This window comes from Notolabrus celidotus, chromosome 18 (genome assembly GCF_009762535.1).
Source record: "Notolabrus celidotus isolate fNotCel1 chromosome 18, fNotCel1.pri, whole genome shotgun sequence".
Classification (NCBI taxonomy): Eukaryota; Metazoa; Chordata; class Actinopteri; order Labriformes; family Labridae; genus Notolabrus; species Notolabrus celidotus.
The window spans coordinates 15,698,609-15,717,438 of NC_048289.1; the positions used below are offsets into that span (position 1 = coordinate 15,698,609).

Genomic DNA, 18,830 nt, shown 5'->3' on the forward strand with positions numbered 1-18,830 from the left:
TGAATTTCTGCATGGTTTTTATCATTGCATTTTACTTAACTCATTTTAGCTCTCCTTACCTTTGTCATGTGCTTTTGTGTTTTATCTCGCTATGTCTTGCACTCAGTAAAGCACTTTGTAAACATGTTTTTAAAAGGTGCTATACAAATAAATGTATTATTATTATTATTATTATTATTATTATTATTATTATTATTATTATTATTATTATTATTATTATTAAAAACGGCTCCCAAATGAACGGCTCGCAACTGCGAATCGGTTCTCATCGTTCACTTAAAAGAGCCGTTCAAAAGACCGACTCGTTCGCGAACGTCACATCTCTACTTCCTGCTCAGTGTTCACGCACATAAAGGCCTTAATCCATATCGGTCTTAATTGAAATCACCTCTTTTGCTTTGCTAGTTGTGTTGATGACTAATTTGAAAATGTGACCAACATATGTTTGCAACTAATATAATTTTTTTCTATATCCGATGCACGGGTGAATCTTATAAAACAGGACAGCTGACGTCAAACAGGCGCCAGAGCTTCTGATTGGTTAACAGTCACTTCCGGTTGTAGCGCTCTTCATTTGAAAATGTTCGGTTGGTGGAGGATGCTCTGTCGCCATTGTTAAAAGTCGGAGTCCGCTATGTTTCTAAAAGTGCTACTCTGAGGATAAAACAACGTTTTACACAGTGCACAGGTTGGTCTATCAAATGATGTGTTATATCAATATTAAGATGAATGGAGCTTATAGCGGATGTTTGAGTGACTGACTTTTTAAATGTTCGTTAAATCAAACACTGGCAGGACGTTTGCTAGCTTGTTGTTAGCCTTAGCTTACCGTTTATAAGATAAGGCCTCACTCACAGGTTCGGTGCCATGTTTGTGAGAAATAGCCCTAAATGCGTTTGTTCATTTGTTACTTTAGAGTTTAAGTTTAAATTGGTCAGTATGGCACACAGTTTACTTAAAAAGTCCATCAGACGACTGCAGTTCATACAGAATGCTTCTGCTCGAGTCCTAAGAAGGACCAACAAAGTAGATCACATCACTCCAGTTCTTAGATCCGTACACTGGCTTCCTGTCAGTCAGAGAATAGACTTTAAAATCCTGCTAATGGTTTATAAAGCACTGAATGGTTTAGGCCTAAAATACATTGCTGATCTGCTACTACTTTATGAACCAGGTTAACTCTCATCCCTTTTAAATCAAAGACCTGTTTATTTGCCACTGCCTTCCTATCTTAGCTTATTTTAACTCGCTTTAAATGCAAATTTTAATTTTACTTTTAATATATTTCTAATTTTCCTTTTTTTCCCTGTTTTATTATATTTGTCTATCTGAATGTTTCCAATGCTTTTAATGTTTTAATGTAAATTTGCCCTTCTGTATGAAATGCTCTATACAAATAAACTTGCCTTGCCTTTCTAACCTTGGTTGTGTTGTTATCACTGCCTTTCTATTTTAAGGGTATAAACATGGCTCAGCGCGTGGCATCATCAGATGGAGGCAACAAGAAGACATCCAGAGTTCGTGTGACGGTCCGTCTGAGACCTTACATGAGTAAACAAGATGAGAAAGAGGAGGGACCTTGCGTAAGAGGCCTGGACTCCCAGAATCTGGAGATAGTCAACTGGAGGAACGCAACAGAATCAGTCAAATACCAGTCGGTATCCACAGTGTGACCTCGCATAACATATGATGTTGATATTTCTTACTACTGTTCATGACAAATCCCCTTACGTTACGTGCTTTGTGTTTTGTTTCAGTTTTGATGTTTACCATGGGGAGCAAACAACGCAGCAAGAGGTTTTCCGTTCATCAGTGAAGCCCACTCTGCCTCACATACTGACCGGACAAAATGCCAGTGTCTTTGCCTATGGACCAACAGGAGCTGGTATGAACAGCAGCATTGGATTTGTTAACTTTTACCTTGTTTACTTAGGCAAGGCAAGTTTATTTATAAAGCACCATTCATATAAAGAGCAATTCAAAGTGCTTTACAGAGTTAAAAACAAAAACCAGAACAGTAACAATTGTATATGTGGCCAGTTATGTTTGATCTACTCTCTCTCTCTCTCTCTCTCTCTCTCTCTCTCTCTCTCTCTCTGTACTTATGTAACTTAAAAAAAATGGGTTTGCATCCATTGAGCAGTGTAAGCAGCTAAAAAGAGGAATGTTTTTAGTCTGGACTTAAAAGTGGTCAGAGTCAGGGCTTGTCTAATACTATCTGGATATTATTCCAGGTCTGTGCTGCATAATAACAAAATGCTGCTTCTCCATGCTTTGTTCTGTACTTAGCGTTACAGAGACAGTTAATACGGGTGACTAGTCTCCAGTTGTAGTTAAGACTCGTCAACATAGCATAAAGTTGTTTCATATTAGCAGTGGGATTTTATTCTGTAATAGCTTGTGTGAACTGTCAATTTACAATGAGACATTCCTTTTTCCTCTTTAATCACTAAGTCCTCTCTCACAGGTAAGACCCACACCATGTTGGGTACTCCAGAGCAGCCAGGCGTGATTCCCCGGGCCGTGCGTGAGGTCTTCAATTTGGTCAAAGCAAAAGAGGAGGATGAAGGATGGGACTACAGTATTGGCATGTCTTATTTGGAAATTTACAATGAGAAGGTATGGATGGCTGTCAAACCAGTACAGTTTGTCAAAAATGTTCCTGCACTCAGTAGCTTGTGCACCCAACCTGAGAGTATATCATTATTTCATAAAACCTATATAAAATTGTATTCATGTTATTAAGATAACTCTCCACTATTGGTAATTCTTTAGATATTTAAAGCACCCTTTGTTGCATTCTCTGCTCAGTCCATCAATGCCTCATTCTCTCCGTCTCTCAGGTGCTAGATCTCTTATCACCAGGCTCCCAGGATTTGCCAATCAGAGAGGACAAGGACAAAAACATCCTCATCCCCGGTCTCACCCACACAACCATCTCCTCCTTCTCTGATTTTGACAAACACTTTATCCCTGCCAGCCTCAATCGTACCACAGCTTCTACCAAACTGAACCAGCGCTCCAGTCGCAGTCACGCTATCCTCCTCATCAAGGTCGGAGGAAGTGCTTTCTGTCTATACAGTACTATTTACATTGACTGTTGCTTATGTGTGTTCCTTGAAGTAGCCTGTGCATGCTTAATATCTGGTGTGGGTCAAATAGCATCTTAAACAGGTCGTGGCTTTGAGCAGTAGGCCAGGATTTGGTAGCTGGTGCTAACATCAAAACTCTTGCAACACTCTCGCTTGCAAATGTGGGCTTTCTGGGACTATGCTGGTAGAGAAACAAACCAGCGTTCCTGTCTCTCATCTTTCCTCCTGTTTTATGTTTTGATATCTGATTTAAAATTCAGAACTTCTTCTCTGCCTACTTAATCCGTCTCCATCTTCACCTCACCTCTGTCTCCATTCCTCTCTTCAATGATCCAGGTTGTGAGGACTCAACGTGCCCTGCCCCACAGACAACAGACAGGAAAGCTGTACCTGGTTGACCTTGCCGGGTCGGAGGACAACCGTCGCACCGGCAACCAAGGCATCCGTCTGAAGGAGAGCGGCGCCATCAACCTGTCTCTCTTCACACTCAGCAAAGTGGTGGACTCTCTTAATTCCGGCACTGCCATCCGTGTGCCGTACAGAGACAGTAAACTAACACGGTTGCTGCAGGACTCCCTGGGCGGCTCAGCGCACTCAGTCATGATCACCAACATCGCACCGGAGTACAAATACTATTTTGATACCTTTAGTGCACTGAACTTTGCAGCCAAATCCAAGCTCATTGTGAACAAGCCCTTCACACGTGAAACTGTGGCCGTGCCTGTGCTGCCAGGTGAGTTGAACAGATTTTCTAGATGTAAGCTTTTAGGTACAGAAAACACGAGCCAGACAGCGAAAACAGGGTCTGACAGGATTTAATCAAAGACCATTAAGAGGGTGACAGGAAGAGTAAGGATCCAGCTATCTCTGGGCATAATGGATGTTGTTTAAAGACATCTGTAATTTGCTCTTTATATATTTTTTCCTCCTAAATTATGGCTGCAAATACTTTCTTGAAGCAATTTTTGCTTTGGCTATAAACCAGACCCTGAATTGCTGCCTTGACTGATGCTATGCCATCTTCAACCGATAGCTTTATACTCCAGAGAACCCCTAGAAAACAGTGTTGCCTGACTGCGCTGAATACTAAACTGTTAATTTCGTTTCTGCTCTCATCTCCAGTGAAGCGGGCCAGAGAAGACCACGAGGCACGCGGGTCTGGCACCGAGCCACACAAGAAGAGACAAAAAGAGGAGAGGAAAACGGAACAAGATGGTTCCTCGCCCTCTGCACATTTTCACAGGTTAGCGTCCGCACGCACACACCAACACGCACTAATTGTTTGGCTTGCTAATCACACTCAACAACTGTGAGGTTTGACTGTCAAGAGACTACATCTGCCCCAAGCTACCACATCAAATCTGCTTCATACAGCTGCATCTAAAACAGGCCATAGCCTCAAAGCATCCCTCTGCAGTGCTCTGATTGGCTGCAGCTGCTGTGCCCAGGGGGATCTTTTTGGAGAGAGATGCAAGCACTGATTTTTTTTTGTTGCCATCTGTTACCAGGTGTAAAAGTGTATCTGAGCATTGAAACTTGTATTCGTTCAGCTTTGGACACCCACTGACTTCTGAGTACACTTCTAAACCCCTGATCATAAAGCTGCCCCTCTTTCTGTCTGCCTATACCTTCTGTTTTTTGATCTGTTTATGTGTTTGTCTTTTTCAGTCAGTCAGACCCTTCGGTAATGGACAGACTAGTTGCTCTGGAGAAACTTATGATGAGCTGCCAGGACAAAGACAGACTCGGCATGCTTAAAGATGTGGCCCAGTCTCGCAAGGAGATCCAGGTGATGACACACACCAACATAGTGGCATAAGTTATCCCACCTGAGTGTCTGAACACCTGGTTCAACCTCAGTCCCCTCTGTTTGTGGGGAAAAGTACCAGCTGCTGATGCTGTCTGATCTCTCTACTGATCGATCATTCTTCTTCATGGATATTTGATAGCTGACCATACTGCTGTTTTTGTTTTGGCAGGAACTGAAAGAGAAGCAGAAAGAGTTTGAGACCAAGGCCATGCTGTTCAGTCGCCCCACAGGAGAAAAGTCTCGTGTCCCGCAGGAGTCTGTCTTCAAAAACAACATAGCTCCTCTGCAGAGAAAACAGTCAACTGCAACCAAACCAAATAAGCAACAGGCAGTGGTCCAACCTCTGCAAGGTCAGTTTAACAGGGACTGAAACTAGAATTATTAACATCTGCAGTACAAGCAAGTACAGCCAGTCTGTGCACTGATTAGGTTTGTTTATTAAACTCTCAAAGAAAGTGCCGGTGAAATAATGTCTTCTCTTTAACTGTAGTCTGCAAAGAAAGTCATAACTATAACAACCACTGTTTCATAGCAGCAAATAAATCATGTTGGTTATTTATCAGTAGATAATAGCAAACAATAACTCAGAGATATGATTCTGCTAGATTTTTATGGAAGTCGGGATTAAACTATCTGAAGAGAAGACCTATGAAAATTAAAATTTCTTGAAACAATTTTAAGTAATGGCTGGTTTGCAGTTCTGCTGACAACTTACACAGCAGCGGTTGATGCAGACGTGAGCAATACACACTTGTGCGTCGTTGTCGTGCAGCAATACTCCGCCGAAGCACTTGAGGTCAGTGTGGTCTTTGATAGCTTCTGCTATGTTTTCTGTTTACTTTTTTAACATTGAGTCAGAACGTATTGTGTTAATAAAGAGCTGATGCATGTTGCTGTTTATCATAAAGCAATGTTTACAGGGAAGAATATAGAGGCACGTCGGCTATGTGCGTAGGCCTTTGTGTAGGAACCATAGACTGTATAAAATATGGACGTAGTATCCGTGACGTCACCCATCTGTTTCTGAGTCGCTGTTTTTAGGCCAATCTTCCATGGCAGCCATATTGCTGCTGTCGAGTGATTGTGACGTAAAGAGGCGGGTTTGGAGCCTCCTAGTTAACAGCTGCAGTGTTTCCGTCTGTCAATCAAGTCAGCTGTGCCTCTCATTGGAAGACTCATAATCTCAATACCGAAATTGCCTCGTCAGAAAAAAATTCACCCCCTCAGTTTGTACTGATCGAGAAATGAGCTATCCAGACTACACTCGTCTTTTGAACCAGGCTGTAAACATGTTTATTTCTGCTGTAAAGATCGTCTTTTTTGAATTGGTGTCCATGTGGTTTCCGGTGTTCCTGCAGCCAGCCTCAAGCGGATCCTCGATGAACTGCAGTTTTTAGTACTTCCGCATTGGACTCATATTTTTAGACCGGAGGTTGCGGCTTGGTAGGAACGGAGGCTAGGCGTAGGCTATGCGGTCAATTCGGCGCAGAAGTATAAAACCGGCTTAAGAAGGGAATTTGCTGTTAAGTGAAATAAATAGAATTTTAGAGCATACTTTTAAATTCCATAAATTCATGCTAAGTTTTGTGTTGACATTAGAGCAATATCACAATATTTAACTTACAATCCAACCTGTTTTATAGTTCTAAACACAGTATGCAGGTCATTAGTGCAATTTAAGCAGCACAGAGGAGAGAGTGAGTGATCTGATATGTACAGAATTGTTGTCCTCTCTTAGATAATCTTGTTTATATTCTTTTTATATAACTTTATTTTTCAAGTGAGCTACACCAATGTGACATACAACAAGGTTATCCCCTTGTACACAGCATTTACAAAGTACACCACGTAAGCAGAACAACAATGAAAGGAACAAGACAGATTAATCAAGCATACAGATAAAGTTTTGTACTGACAAAGATTAAAGTTTTGTACTGACAATTACCCACAAAAAAATCCATAAACTCTTTATCATACTCCACCCTTTCTATTGTTCATCCCCATATGCAGTACCTCAACTGGGGTGCATAGCATGAGATAAGTTGATGGAGGAAAAAAAAATCTTGTTTATACTCTTAGTATGTATTTGTTTATGTTTTACAATATCACTGACAAACTTGTGTGATATTGTAACGTTAAAAAAAGTATATGAAAAATATGCTCTCTTTTTTTCTTAATAGCACTGGTATCAGATCGGTTCTCAATAGGGTTGCAAAGGGGTGGAACATTTCCGGAAAGTTTCCGGTAAATTTCCATGGGAAGTTAAGCTGGGGAATTTCGGAAATATTCTAAATTGGAAACTTTCCATGGGAATTATGGGAATTAACTGGGAATTGAGGGTAGTTTAATGGAAAGGTATCCTATCCAAGCATAAATATTAGTTTTGTTATAAGCAGACATCCATCCAAAATAATACAATTAAAACAGGTTTATTTGTAAGTAGAACTTTATCAAGTGTTAAATATTTTATTGAACAATCAATTCTTTCATTGAAGAACAAACACATGAATGTTGAGTTAAATTTTACTCATCCCCCGACCCAACCCATTCAAAAATTAATGAAAACGCTATCCCAACAAAGTCCCATTCAAAATGTTAAATGAAAGGAGCCCCTTTCCCTCAAAAAAAAAAAGTCCCATTCAACATGCAAATAAAAAAGCATCTTCTTGCATGAAATCTGGTTGTTTTAGTCCGGATTATGCTAAAATATATTTTTCCACAACTATATTTAAATTCCCTAATAAGAGCCAACCTTCAATTTAGTAAATTCCTGGTTTGTTCACATGTTAATTTTCCAACTTTTAAAATTCCTGGAATTTTGCAACCCTAGTTCTCAATATCAGCTCATACCCAAGTTTAGGTTTCAAAATCAATACCTGGAAAGCAAAAATGTCCAGAGAAGAGTTCAGCATTGGAATACACTGACTCCTTTGTTAAATAGAAATGTGAGTAACCACCATGCAGAATCTTAAACCACATCAGATACTCATGCCTTTTGTTTGTCTCGATATGAAGAAGTTCTACCTGACCTTGGATAAAGTATTCTCTTGAGGTGTATATCTCTGTTCAGGCTGTACTTAAAAGCAGTCACTCATCAATTCTGTCATGTTGAATAAATGCAGCTATTGATGGGGGTGCAATGTCATACAGGAGCCAAGTCTTAAATATGGGAGCAGAAGAATATATCAAATGACGATGAGGCAGAATTATTTTTACGGCCATCAGCAGCCAGGGGAGAGTGAGCCAGATAAATTTCCTGGGTGCCTGTCTTGTGCACTTTGCTTTGACACAGCATTCTACCACAGAAATAAACAGATTTTAGGTTTTAAATGTTGTTTTTTCTCACCTTTTAGAGATCATATTCTCCGGTGATTAGTGTTTTGTTACTTTATTGTTTATTTGCTTTTCTTCCCATCAGTGTCCCAGCTGCAGCCTCTTCAGCAGCTTGCAGTCGTCAGGAAACAGTCCGTCTGCGTCAAGAAGAAGGAGAGGAAGCTTTCAGACCAGGTTGAGGTCAGCATCCATGCTATGCTTAGCTTGACACATTTGCAGAGTTGCAAGCGTCACAAACAAGCTGACGCTGTGCATTAGCTCCAGTTTGCTGTTGGACGAGACAAGAGCTGGAGGATCTCAAATTTGTTGTGACGCAATTAACCTAATTTCTAGACCAATAAGAACAAATGGAAGCTGACACACATATTTTGAAATTTTATCGACTGATAATTTTTCCACTGTGATGTTTTAAATGCCAGTTGAAATCTAGCTTTAAAGACCTTTTTATTTATTTATTTGTATTTTTTCCTCCTCTTTCAGGCTCCAGATGGTAAAGAAAACATCGAGCATAGCTGGGAGTCCCAGCTTGACTCATCTGTTCTAGAACAGTCAAGACAGAAAATCATGCAGGTTCTCAATACTGGCTCCCTAAAAGACCTGAAGGGTCTGCAGCAGATTGGTGACAAGAAGGCAAAGCTCATCCTGGGCTGGAGGGAGATCCATGGGCTTTTCAGAAAGGTTGGTGGAGAAATAATAATGGAATCTTGTCTTAAAATGTAACCACAGAAAGCCCAATCTTAAGGGATTTTAATATGCAAATACCTTTTCCACTCACATTGACTTAATGACTGATCTTTTCTTTTGCAGTTGGAAGATCTCAGAGGAGTTGAGGGTATGACCGAGAAGAGATTTTCCTCCTTCATGAAGGTAAGCTAAGTCTGCAGAAAACAGTATGTTTTAAGGTCATCGTAGCTTTAGGAGTTAAACCACGTAGATCCAGACTGAATTATCTTTACAGTAGTAGATCGGCCCTGAGATTTGATTCATAGTTTGTCTGCACATGGTGAATTGTAATATCTTATGTGGGCCCTTTACTTTTCATTTTGTGTTGTCATCAGGACAACAAAAAACAGACAAAACTTAGCTTGTATTGTAGTGTTTTTCTTAGAACACTGAAAAACACCGACTCATAGAGGTGTTCTAATTGTAATGAACCTCCTGATGATGCACAGTGGCTACAAGCTCACAAACAGAAATGGGTCATTACTGTTTTTGTTTGTGAAAGTTATCATATTATTAGCTCTGTTGGCTACTGAAGCCACCATACCCATCCACAGTACACCCCTGGAATGTCCCGTACTTAAAGGGATCACATTGTTATGTATACATGAAATAATAAGACTTAGATGGAACAGCTCTTGACGACAATATTTGTCTGATGTCAAATGTTAGCATTTAGCTTATATCAATTGATCAATCAGACTTTATTTATAAAGCGCTTTTCATACAATGACATTGTAACACAAAGTGCTGTACATAAAAACAACCTAAAATAAAAAAATAAAGAAAAAGATCCCATCCCCAGCCCTGACCTCAAACCCACACCACAATCCTAAGGTTAAGAACACAATATATGCAACAATAGTAATAAAAACAATAAAAATAAAATATATAAATAAAAACATTTGCTGAACGAACTGAAGAAACACTCATGATATCTTAATGGATATCGTATGGAGGTAAAATAAGATGTTAAAACTCAACAGAGGAAATTAAAATCACCAAAATAAAATAAAATTTTAAGATAATAAAACACTAAAATATTAAACCATTAAAAGAAAATAAGATGCTATACTTAAAATAAATAGGTACATGAATAAATAAAGTAAAATAAAAGTGAATACAATTTGAACTATATAATAAATAAATGAAACTGCTAAAAATAAAACTCAGTTAAAAGCGAGACTAAAAAGGTTGGTCTTGGGTTTGCTATAAATAATATTTATGCTCTGTGCAGCGCTCAGATCTTTAGGTAGGGTGTTCCACAGGCGTGGGCCTCGATAATAAAAAGCTGCCTCACTGTGGGTCTTAGTTCTTACTTTTGGTACAATTAAAAGTCCACTACCTGAAGACCTGAGGGCTCTCACTGGCTCATATGATAAAAGCAAATCTGATAAATACGAAGGGCCAAGACCATTGATGTAATGTGGGCTCTCTTCTGGTCTGATTGTATAGTTGCATTTTGCCCCACTATAGCTTGTAAGAACACTTTGAAGGGATTATCTTGTGTTTGTAAATTCTAATGTTTGTTTTTTCTTTTACAGGCAAACATCCTGAGTGCCATGGGGAAATGATGAAAGTGTATTCTTCTTTGTTAAACCTAACCCTGTGTAATGTGTACCTTGTGTAATGTATATAAATTATATCTCAGACGCTTTTGTCTTTTTATGTTTTGGTTTTATGGTGTTTTTGTAGTTACCACTGTGCACCAGATGGTGGCGTACCATTTCTTTTTAATAAATCCCTCAAGGCATTGAAAATGTGAGTGTTTATTTCAGTCATGCATCAATCTTAGTGTCTATTTTACTTAGGGCTTTAATGACAGCTGCCTTGAAAAATCTCAGAGGACGTTTTCTTTCATTTCCTGTGTGAAACCCTAATATCTCTAATTATGAACTCTTCCTCTGTGTGGCGGAGACAAAAGCAAGTTCTTTCATCTTCAGCAACATTACAGGATAAATATTCATCATTATTATGTGTCGGATGGAGATGGAGGATGCTACAACCTGGCATCCCCCCTCCTCCTCCTCCTCCTCCTCCTCTCACATCACGTACTCTTGTGGATTTCACTTTCCATTTCACAAACACCCCTCCTCTCTGATCCATCCTGACATCCAGGAGCCTCCCCCTCCATCCATCCTTCCCAGCATACTGCACTGGAACACGGCACTTAATACAACCCTTCTCCGGCGATCTTGCGCCCTAAATAAGGGGCATTTTCGCGGATTTTTAGACGAGCAGCGTGTTTCTTATGATATCGAGGCTGTAGAGAAGATGTGTGATGCTGATTGTTTTTGAGAAAATACGTTTTCACGATGTCAAATCCAGGGATGCTCCAGTTTTGCTAAGACGAGCGCGGAATTAAAAAGGTCAGTATGATTTATTTACCTGTTTCCCCCAGACATGCATCGCGGTTAAGGAAGACTGAACAATGCGTATTAGTGTTGTACTTTATGGAAAACATTCATGGCAATGTGGCGGTCACTGAATTCAAATCCTCGGCAGCAGCAGGCTAATTAATGCTCCTCGTCTGTTTTCTTCACTGGTCCATCAGAGTGTTTTTCCTCTGTCCACATCCTTTTGTCTGTTTTTACCCTTTGTATTCTACCTAACAACCAGCCACTACCAAATGTCAGTCACAACCTGTGTACACATTATGAAATAATGGTATGTACACACCTGCACGGAGACCATCGCTTCAAAGGAACCTGCCTCCATCTGCCATGCCTTTGTGCTCCTCGTGTCATTGTGACCTGCTTTTTGTTCTTACCTGTATGTAGCTGGTGTGCCATCTTTATATGAGCTGTGAAGACAATGAAGGCCTGTTTTACTGTGGGACATGCGATTATTTCATTTGTTTACCCTGAGTCAATGTATTTACAGGGAGAGATGACATAACCAAGGTTTTTTTGTTTGCTTTGTTTATTTTTAGATAAATGTTATCTGCAGTCTGAGTGGATTATTTTAGGACTCATTGTGGTAATGAGTCTCAGTCAAAAATGTAAATAAATGTATTTAGAGTCTACTTTAATTGTGTGTAAGAAATTGGTGCTGGAAGAAAATGTGACCCTCCATTTTCCTTGGACCTCACCTTGACTTCAAAAGAAATGCTACAATCTCCCTCCTTGCTAACCTCAATAACATAACGCTACTGGCATAGATAATAAGTAAGTACATTTGATTTAGTATAGCACCTTTCATAGAATAAAATCACAAAGTGTTACACAGGAAAAATATTCAAATTAAAATGAAATCATAAAACATTAAAAGAAACAGACAATAGCATAATTCAAACATTAGTCTCTACAAGGTGAGTCGAAGCCCTCTTTAAATAAATGTGTCTAAGAGTTTTTTGAAAAGGGACAGCAGAGACAGCTGAACGAATATTTACAGGAAGAGAGTTCCACAATGTTGGTGCCACCACTTCAAACGCACGTCACCTTTTGTCCTAAGACAAGTTTCAGGGAAAAACAAGTGAGCACTGGTCAGAAGACCTGAGTGAGCAATTGAGCAAAACGATCAGTTTGTCTGTGTCATCAGGCTGAAATGACACATACAGCTGGATATCATCAGTGTAACAGTGATAAGAAATACTGATAATGTGACTCAAGGGCAGCAAATACAGGGCAAATAATATAGTGCCCAATACAGAACCATCAACACCCTCAATAATATAGATATATATATATAATGTCCATAGGCCTACAAAAATAAATGTTTTGAGTTATACGTTCTAAAATGCTTTTAGTGTTTTATGTCAAAGTTAGTTAGTATGCTAGGACATTACCTGAATAACAATATCACCCCCCATGATACTATTCTACTTCATGAATTTGTGAAACTAGGGGTTTGATTTTGTTTATACTATAAGAGCCCATATTGCAGAGATTATGTACTGTGTCTTAAAAATGATGTTTGCCATGCCAGTTAAATACTACACTTTTAACATTTTTTACATTAAAAACTTAAAGGGAAAGCTACTTCTTTAACTCCTAAGACACAAAGCAAAATTAATCAATTTGTCAAAACCTTTTTGGTTACTCAAATTAGTCAACTCAAATTGATCCCTAAACTTCAGTTGCATTTGTTGCAAAATAATCTCCTGATATGTTGTCCTGATGAAGAATGCGCCTAAAATGTTATTTTTCACACACAAAATCAATTATTGGTAGCAGATATTTGATAATCTTAATATTTTCAGCTAAAATTTATCTAAATCTATGTTTGGGTAGACAAAAAGAAAACCCCAAATATCAGCTACACTTCCATTTTGCAAGAAATAAAATTCATAACCCCTGCCTTCCCGTTCACACTCTCATTCCCATCTCAATAATTCAAACACAGTCCCGTAGCAACTTGGAAAGAGCAGCTTCTGTTCTAAGATGGCTAAAACCCTTTTCTGGCCCCCAGGTGTAACTACAGGCAGCACACACAAGACAGGACCACAAACAGGGGCTTGATTTTGCAGTATGGCCGTGAACATGATGCCAGGTTCCGCCATTTGGCCAGGGGAGGTACAACCATCTCTGCTTGACCAGGAGGCCTCTATGTCGAGCCAAGCCTCTGCCTTGGTGCAGTGCCAACCAGTCGGAGGTGAACAGCTCATCCACAGTAGCCCGGCCAGCACGAGACCCCCCCGCAGCAAATCCAAAGGAGAGCTAGTCATAGTGATCAACGAGAAGCTGAAGAACAGTAAGTGACTTTGTTTGGCCTTGTGTTCAGGCAGCAGGTTGGGTGGGCTGGTTGTGGTTGGGGGGTCGTACATCTGCTTAGTCAGCTCACTGGGGGCGACTGACACTGCAGAGAAGGAAAGTGCTCCTGGGAGAACAAATACTCATTTAGCTGTTTCAAACATTTGCCTGTCCTTTTTTGTCCCTCATGTGCAGGTAATGGGATCCACCAAACACCTGCAGAGAGCACCTCTCCAGTCATCTCCTCCCCTCCCAGAAGACAGCACTCTATCTCTTACCCAAATCATGGCAAGACGAGGAAGGGGAGCAGGGCCAGCTCCATTGGCTACACCGCGTTCTCGCCCAGACCATCAATTTCTCGCCACTCCAGCATCGCCACCAATCCACCTCTGGACCGCACCAAAGTGAAAGACTACCTCCTCCTGTCTGTGCTGGCCTGCTTCTGCCCTGTATGGCCCATCAACATTGTTGGATTTGTCTACTCAATCATGGTAAGAAGAGAACCATTGTCTGCTTTTTTATAGCGCTGAAAGATCTGGGATTAATTTGTGCCTAAAAACTGATACTGCTATGTTACTGAAGTTGTTATCTGGAATGAGCAAGGACCTTTACTATGTGGATTTTGTACCAATATTAATATCCAGTTATACTGAAACACTCTTTTACTATCAAAAAGTAACTTTGATTAATATTATACTCTTAACACCTGTTGTGGTAAAGACCAGATTTTGATTTTTAGAGTTGAAAAAGACGTTTTCTTTTTAGTTTTGCACATGTGGTGAGAATATACATGTACTCATGAGGGTGATATCTCAAAGTAATACATTGATTAAAAATATTTCACATGATTATAAATTGTCAACCACTTGTAGTGAGGATATTTCCAGGCTCTGTCGTGGTCCTCTGCTATATTTGTGGTACCAATGGTACTGTGAGGAGTTTCTTTTAACTAGCTGTTTGGTACTCATCGCTGATACTGAAGCAGTATTAGCAAAAAGGCGTCTGTTTTATGTTGAAGTATTGTTAGATGACAGAAACTCTACAACCAGGGCTTTGCTAGGTCAAAGCACAAAAGGGCTATGATCAAGATTTAATGTTAGCGTCAGCATGTGAAAACTCCACTGCTCTTTGTGGATGAAAGAGTTAAATGGTGTGCATATTTACATTATTCGAACATTTACTGGCCCACAAAAGCACACATTATTACCCTGTCTTTTTACCTATTGTAAGCTAACTGAGGGTAATATATCAGAGTTGTAAAAGCTGTGTTGTTACGTTACAGTAAATTATTTTTCGTAGCTACAAATCAACAATTACCTCATGACTGAAAAAGTTTTCTTGAAAAAAGACAAGTAGTATTAATAAGAAATCTGTATTCCATTCATTTGCTACCATAACAAATGCTTGCTTCAGCAAGAGCTACATCTTTACGACAGTGGTGATGGGAAGTGCACTATTTTGCAGTTTAACACTACTAATTCCGTCCAAAGTGGGCGCCAGAATCAAGTGCCACAGTGCCTTTAAATCAAGCATTGTTTTCTGAAACTATGTTCTTTAATACGGTTTTATACTGATGCATGTCCTAAAACATATCTTTTATATGCCTACAGCAGCTTGACAATATCAATATCAAAATCAATGTCTGTACTTTTGGTGAAATGGTATAGTAGAAAGAAATTCTGTGCTAATGATCCAATCTTCTACTCTAGTCCAAAAACAGTCTCGAGCAGGGGAACCTTGATGGAGCGGTGCGTCTCGGACGTGTGGCTAAGATGCTCTCCATCATATCACTAGTGGGCGGGACGGTCATTATCATCGCCTGCATTGTCAACCTGGCCAGTGAGTGTCCCAAATCCGACCTTTAAACTTAAACCCCTCCTCTTAACCTTCTGTGTTGTTGTGCACAGCTGATTCATCCTCCTGAACTGTCCTTTTTTGTCTTGACTTTTGATCCAGCTGACCCCAAAAACACGCTCCTGTCACTGTTTATAGGATCACAACATGACACGTAGCTGTGTTAGCACAGTCTGACTGTAACCACTGATATTATTAACATCCATGTTTGCACAATTTTTCCACCAGTTCCAAAGCCTGCACGAGTCTTTATACACTGCAGCACTTTAGCCTTCTGGAACTATGTTAACGCTGCACAAAGATCAGAACATATTAATCACATTTGCACCAGTCAAATCTACATTTTCTGACATGTTCTCCATTTGCACGAATGGCCTCCAGCTGTAACAGACTGCATGCCCCAGACTGCTGTGTGTGTATCTGTAGAGTGACCTGTGTGTAGTCTTTGTCTTTTGTATGCCTTGCCCTGTTTGCTTGTAAAAAAAAAAGTGGAGTCATTGTTGTCCTTGTACGATGTGTATTCTTATATAATGTGAATGTCAGTGTGTGAGTTGTTGACCTGCTCACAAATGTACATTTATCGTACCTGGCAAATAAATGGATTCTGATAACAGAACTTTTAAAGAGAAGGAAAAGGATTTGTTTTTGCATTACTGCGATATGCAGTTTTTTTAAACACATGAACCAAGGGTCAGTCAGTTAAAGGATGTTTTGCCTTTTCAAACAGTTTTTGACCACACACAGTAACAGCCTGTTGGGTCTCATTAAGCCAATAGACGGAGTCATTAACTTAATGACTAGAGGAGCAAGTGCACACACATTTAAGCTACATTTAAAGACTCTTTGATTCAAAGACCCTTGTTTTTTGTAAATGAATGTCCTCTGTGTAAGTTTATACATCCATATTAAGTTGCAGGATGTAAAGCTCGTCATCTAATATGCTTCCTTTTCTTTTTTTAGTAAATGTGAAAACCTGAGTTTCATCCCAGGATGAAACTGGATAAGGCTGAAAACTGACTGTCCAGCCCACACCTGCACCACCGTCTTATCGCCTAGTCATTACCTGGATATGTGACAAATATGCACCCGATATTCAGTGCTTACTTATATTTCTGTAATCTATATCAACCCCTTTTGCTAAATGGAGGAAAAATGAAATATTCAAATGCTGCTGCTTGGAGTCAGGTGGGAGGATGGGGAGGGAGTTATCCGTCTGCTGTTAGATGGAGAACACAGTCTAATCTTCATATTCTGGTCAACACATTCAGAGTGAGTCTCAAGAAAGACACAAAAAACTCTCAGAGAATCCTTTCATCACCCGCAGATGTGGCTCAGACAGAGGTGGACTAGAAAAACAAAGAGACCATTGGAGGTGGATACAGAACTGTCAGGATGGCCTCCCAGCTACAGCTCCACATTAAAGCACCAACAAAATGTCTGCCACGACTGGATCCGTCAGAGCACCAGCTTGCAGCTAAATCCCCTCAGATGTGTGGAGAGGTAGAAATGTGGGGTTGCGTTGGAATCACAGAGCAGAAATTCATCCCTCACACACAAGAATCACTTTGAATCACTGCTTGTCCTCTTGTTTCAGACTCTCTGTCCTGATTCCCATGACATCTTGTGTTTGAGAGTGAGCATACAAGTTGCAAAAGAGCATGAAAAAGAGGCTTACAGAGGACTAGCTATGGGTGCTAAAACGGAGGGGATTATGGAAAGTCTCAAACACACGGCACAGTTATCACTGCAAGAAAAGAAAAAAGTGTGCCAAAAAAAGGAATCTAGAGGGAAATGTTCTCGCTTTGAAAGGACCCAACTCTGATCACAGAATTGTTTTTGTAGAGAAGAACTTCAGATGTGTTTTTACTCTGCTGCACCTTTTTCTTTCAATCTGCTCCACACTAATGACCACTGTGAGATTCACACAAAAAACCCACTGTAGCAAAGTACTTCATTCATTTTTCAAAGAAGCTAATTATGCTACGTCATATATAACCTTTTGATAATGTTTGTAAACATTTTGAAATGAGAAAAAGATACCATAATGTGAAGCTTTTGATGACAGCTGGTGATAGTGCTGTGTGCACATGGGCACCAGTATTTGTTTAACAAATGAAATAATTTGTTATTGCAGTCAGAGTAGTGGCTGAAGCCTCAGAGTGTAGATCCTGTGCTTTTAAAGCAGATAGATTGTGGTATATTTTACCCTTAAAAAACACTAAGAAGCTATTAACACTTCCAATTCGTTGCCATAGAGAATATGATGCTAACTTTACATGATGAATTTGTAAAACACTGGTTGCAGGTGACATGGTTTTATGGGTGATGATCTGGTTTATAACTACTGATATATTTCCTGTGTATCCTTAATAACTAACCTCTTAATTTGAATCTACCTGTCATTCTCACTGTGATCTGAAACAAAATGGATAAAATGCTATTTATTTGCTGTATCCTGTATTTTGAATCATGTACAGAAACACCACAACCTCAAAGTCCTGTCACACCTGCAGACAATTTTGTAAAGATTAATACGGCAGTTTTCTCCCTCTGTTAGTAGTTGATATGTAAATTCTATTATACTCAACAGTCAATGTATTCTGCAGATACAAATCTTATTATTGTGATAATTCTCTAGTTGATATGAGTTAGCATTACGTAGTTTTGATCCAAAGTAGGCACAGAAACTGTCCTCCTGACAGTCATTGTATCACCACTGGGCTTCTATAATCTTTGTGGTTAATGGCATGTTGTGGATTTTTATTCATGTAAAATGATAGAATTGGAAAAAGACAAAGATAAGCTGGTACTTGGAATATTATACTTCTGCAGCACATTCATAATAAAGACACAATGCATGCAACCAACTGTTTTCAGTGTTGTTTTAAAGTGATAAAGAGCAGCAGTGGAGATTAAAGAGATTTAGTATTTTTTAAAGCATTATCCCCTGAGCTTAGCAACTGAGGAGAGAGTTTTGGGGTTTTTTTGGAGTAGATGAGAGCCAGAGGAAGAAAAACAGGAAAGAATCAATGTAGTTGTTTGTACAGTGGTAGCGTGTAAACTGCAGGGATTTAAAGACATGCTGTTGCAAAGCAGGAGAGTGGAGACAGCAGGAAGAGAAAAACGCTGTGAGCACAGGCCCTGAGCCAAGGAAGCACACAGCCAAGAACATACAGTGTATGATCAGCAGTGATGAGAGCTAGAGCTCCAGAGGACTTCAACAAAATCTAAGAAAAATACTCTTTATTACATTCTCTTAGGGGTTTTAAAGCCCAATAGAAGAAATGAAAGATGAAAGAATTAGTTGCTGCTCAGAATGTACTATTTCAT

General features: G+C 39.6%; 2 protein-coding genes across 4 annotated transcripts; both read left to right on the top strand.

The window, feature by feature from the left end:
• The first annotated feature begins 523 nt into the window (after positions 1-523).
• Positions 524-10,715, top strand: kif22 (kinesin family member 22). Its single transcript, XM_034707870.1, has 13 exons — positions 524-688; positions 1,458-1,654; positions 1,758-1,885; positions 2,468-2,619; positions 2,844-3,053; positions 3,429-3,825; positions 4,215-4,335; positions 4,761-4,881; positions 5,072-5,252; positions 8,321-8,415; positions 8,716-8,913; positions 9,043-9,102; positions 10,500-10,715. Exons 2-13 carry the CDS (start codon positions 1,467-1,469, stop codon positions 10,527-10,529), a joined length of 1,881 nt encoding a protein of 626 aa, XP_034563761.1. The 5' UTR covers positions 524-688; positions 1,458-1,466; the 3' UTR covers positions 10,530-10,715.
• Positions 10,716-11,015: 300 nt separating this feature from the next.
• Positions 11,016-18,363, top strand: prrt2 (proline-rich transmembrane protein 2). Of its 3 annotated transcripts, XM_034707939.1 has the most exons (5): positions 11,052-11,324; positions 13,366-13,647; positions 13,836-14,137; positions 15,356-15,485; positions 16,461-18,363. In XM_034707939.1, the coding sequence occupies exons 2-5, from the start codon at positions 13,425-13,427 to the stop codon at positions 16,475-16,477; spliced, it is 672 nt and encodes a 223-aa protein (XP_034563830.1). In that variant the 5' UTR covers positions 11,052-11,324; positions 13,366-13,424; the 3' UTR covers positions 16,478-18,363. The 3 variants fall into 3 exon arrangements, with proteins under 3 accessions (XP_034563829.1, XP_034563830.1, XP_034563828.1); XM_034707938.1 differs by having other exon boundaries at positions 11,016-11,324; positions 13,842-14,137; positions 15,356-18,363; XM_034707937.1 differs by lacking the exon at positions 16,461-18,363 and having other exon boundaries at positions 15,356-16,108.
• The last annotated feature ends 467 nt before the right edge of the window (positions 18,364-18,830 follow it).

Excerpts from the sequence above, each read along its gene's own strand:
- prrt2 (XM_034707937.1), top strand. The coding sequence starts at position 13,425 with ATGGCCGTGAACATGATGCCAGGTTCCGCCATTTGGCCAGGGGAGGTA. Across the intron at positions 13,648-13,835 it reads CAACGAGAAGCTGAAGAACA|GTGCAGGTAATGGGATCCAC; the intron begins GTAAGTGACTTT and ends TTTGTCCCTCAT. Across the intron at positions 14,138-15,355 it reads GATTTGTCTACTCAATCATG|TCCAAAAACAGTCTCGAGCA; the intron begins GTAAGAAGAGAA and ends CTTCTACTCTAG.
- kif22 (XM_034707870.1), top strand. The coding sequence starts at position 1,467 with ATGGCTCAGCGCGTGGCATCATCAGATGGAGGCAACAAGAAGACATCC. Across the intron at positions 3,054-3,428 it reads ACGCTATCCTCCTCATCAAG|GTTGTGAGGACTCAACGTGC; the intron begins GTCGGAGGAAGT and ends TCAATGATCCAG. Across the intron at positions 8,416-8,715 it reads AGCTTTCAGACCAGGTTGAG|GCTCCAGATGGTAAAGAAAA; the intron begins GTCAGCATCCAT and ends CTCCTCTTTCAG.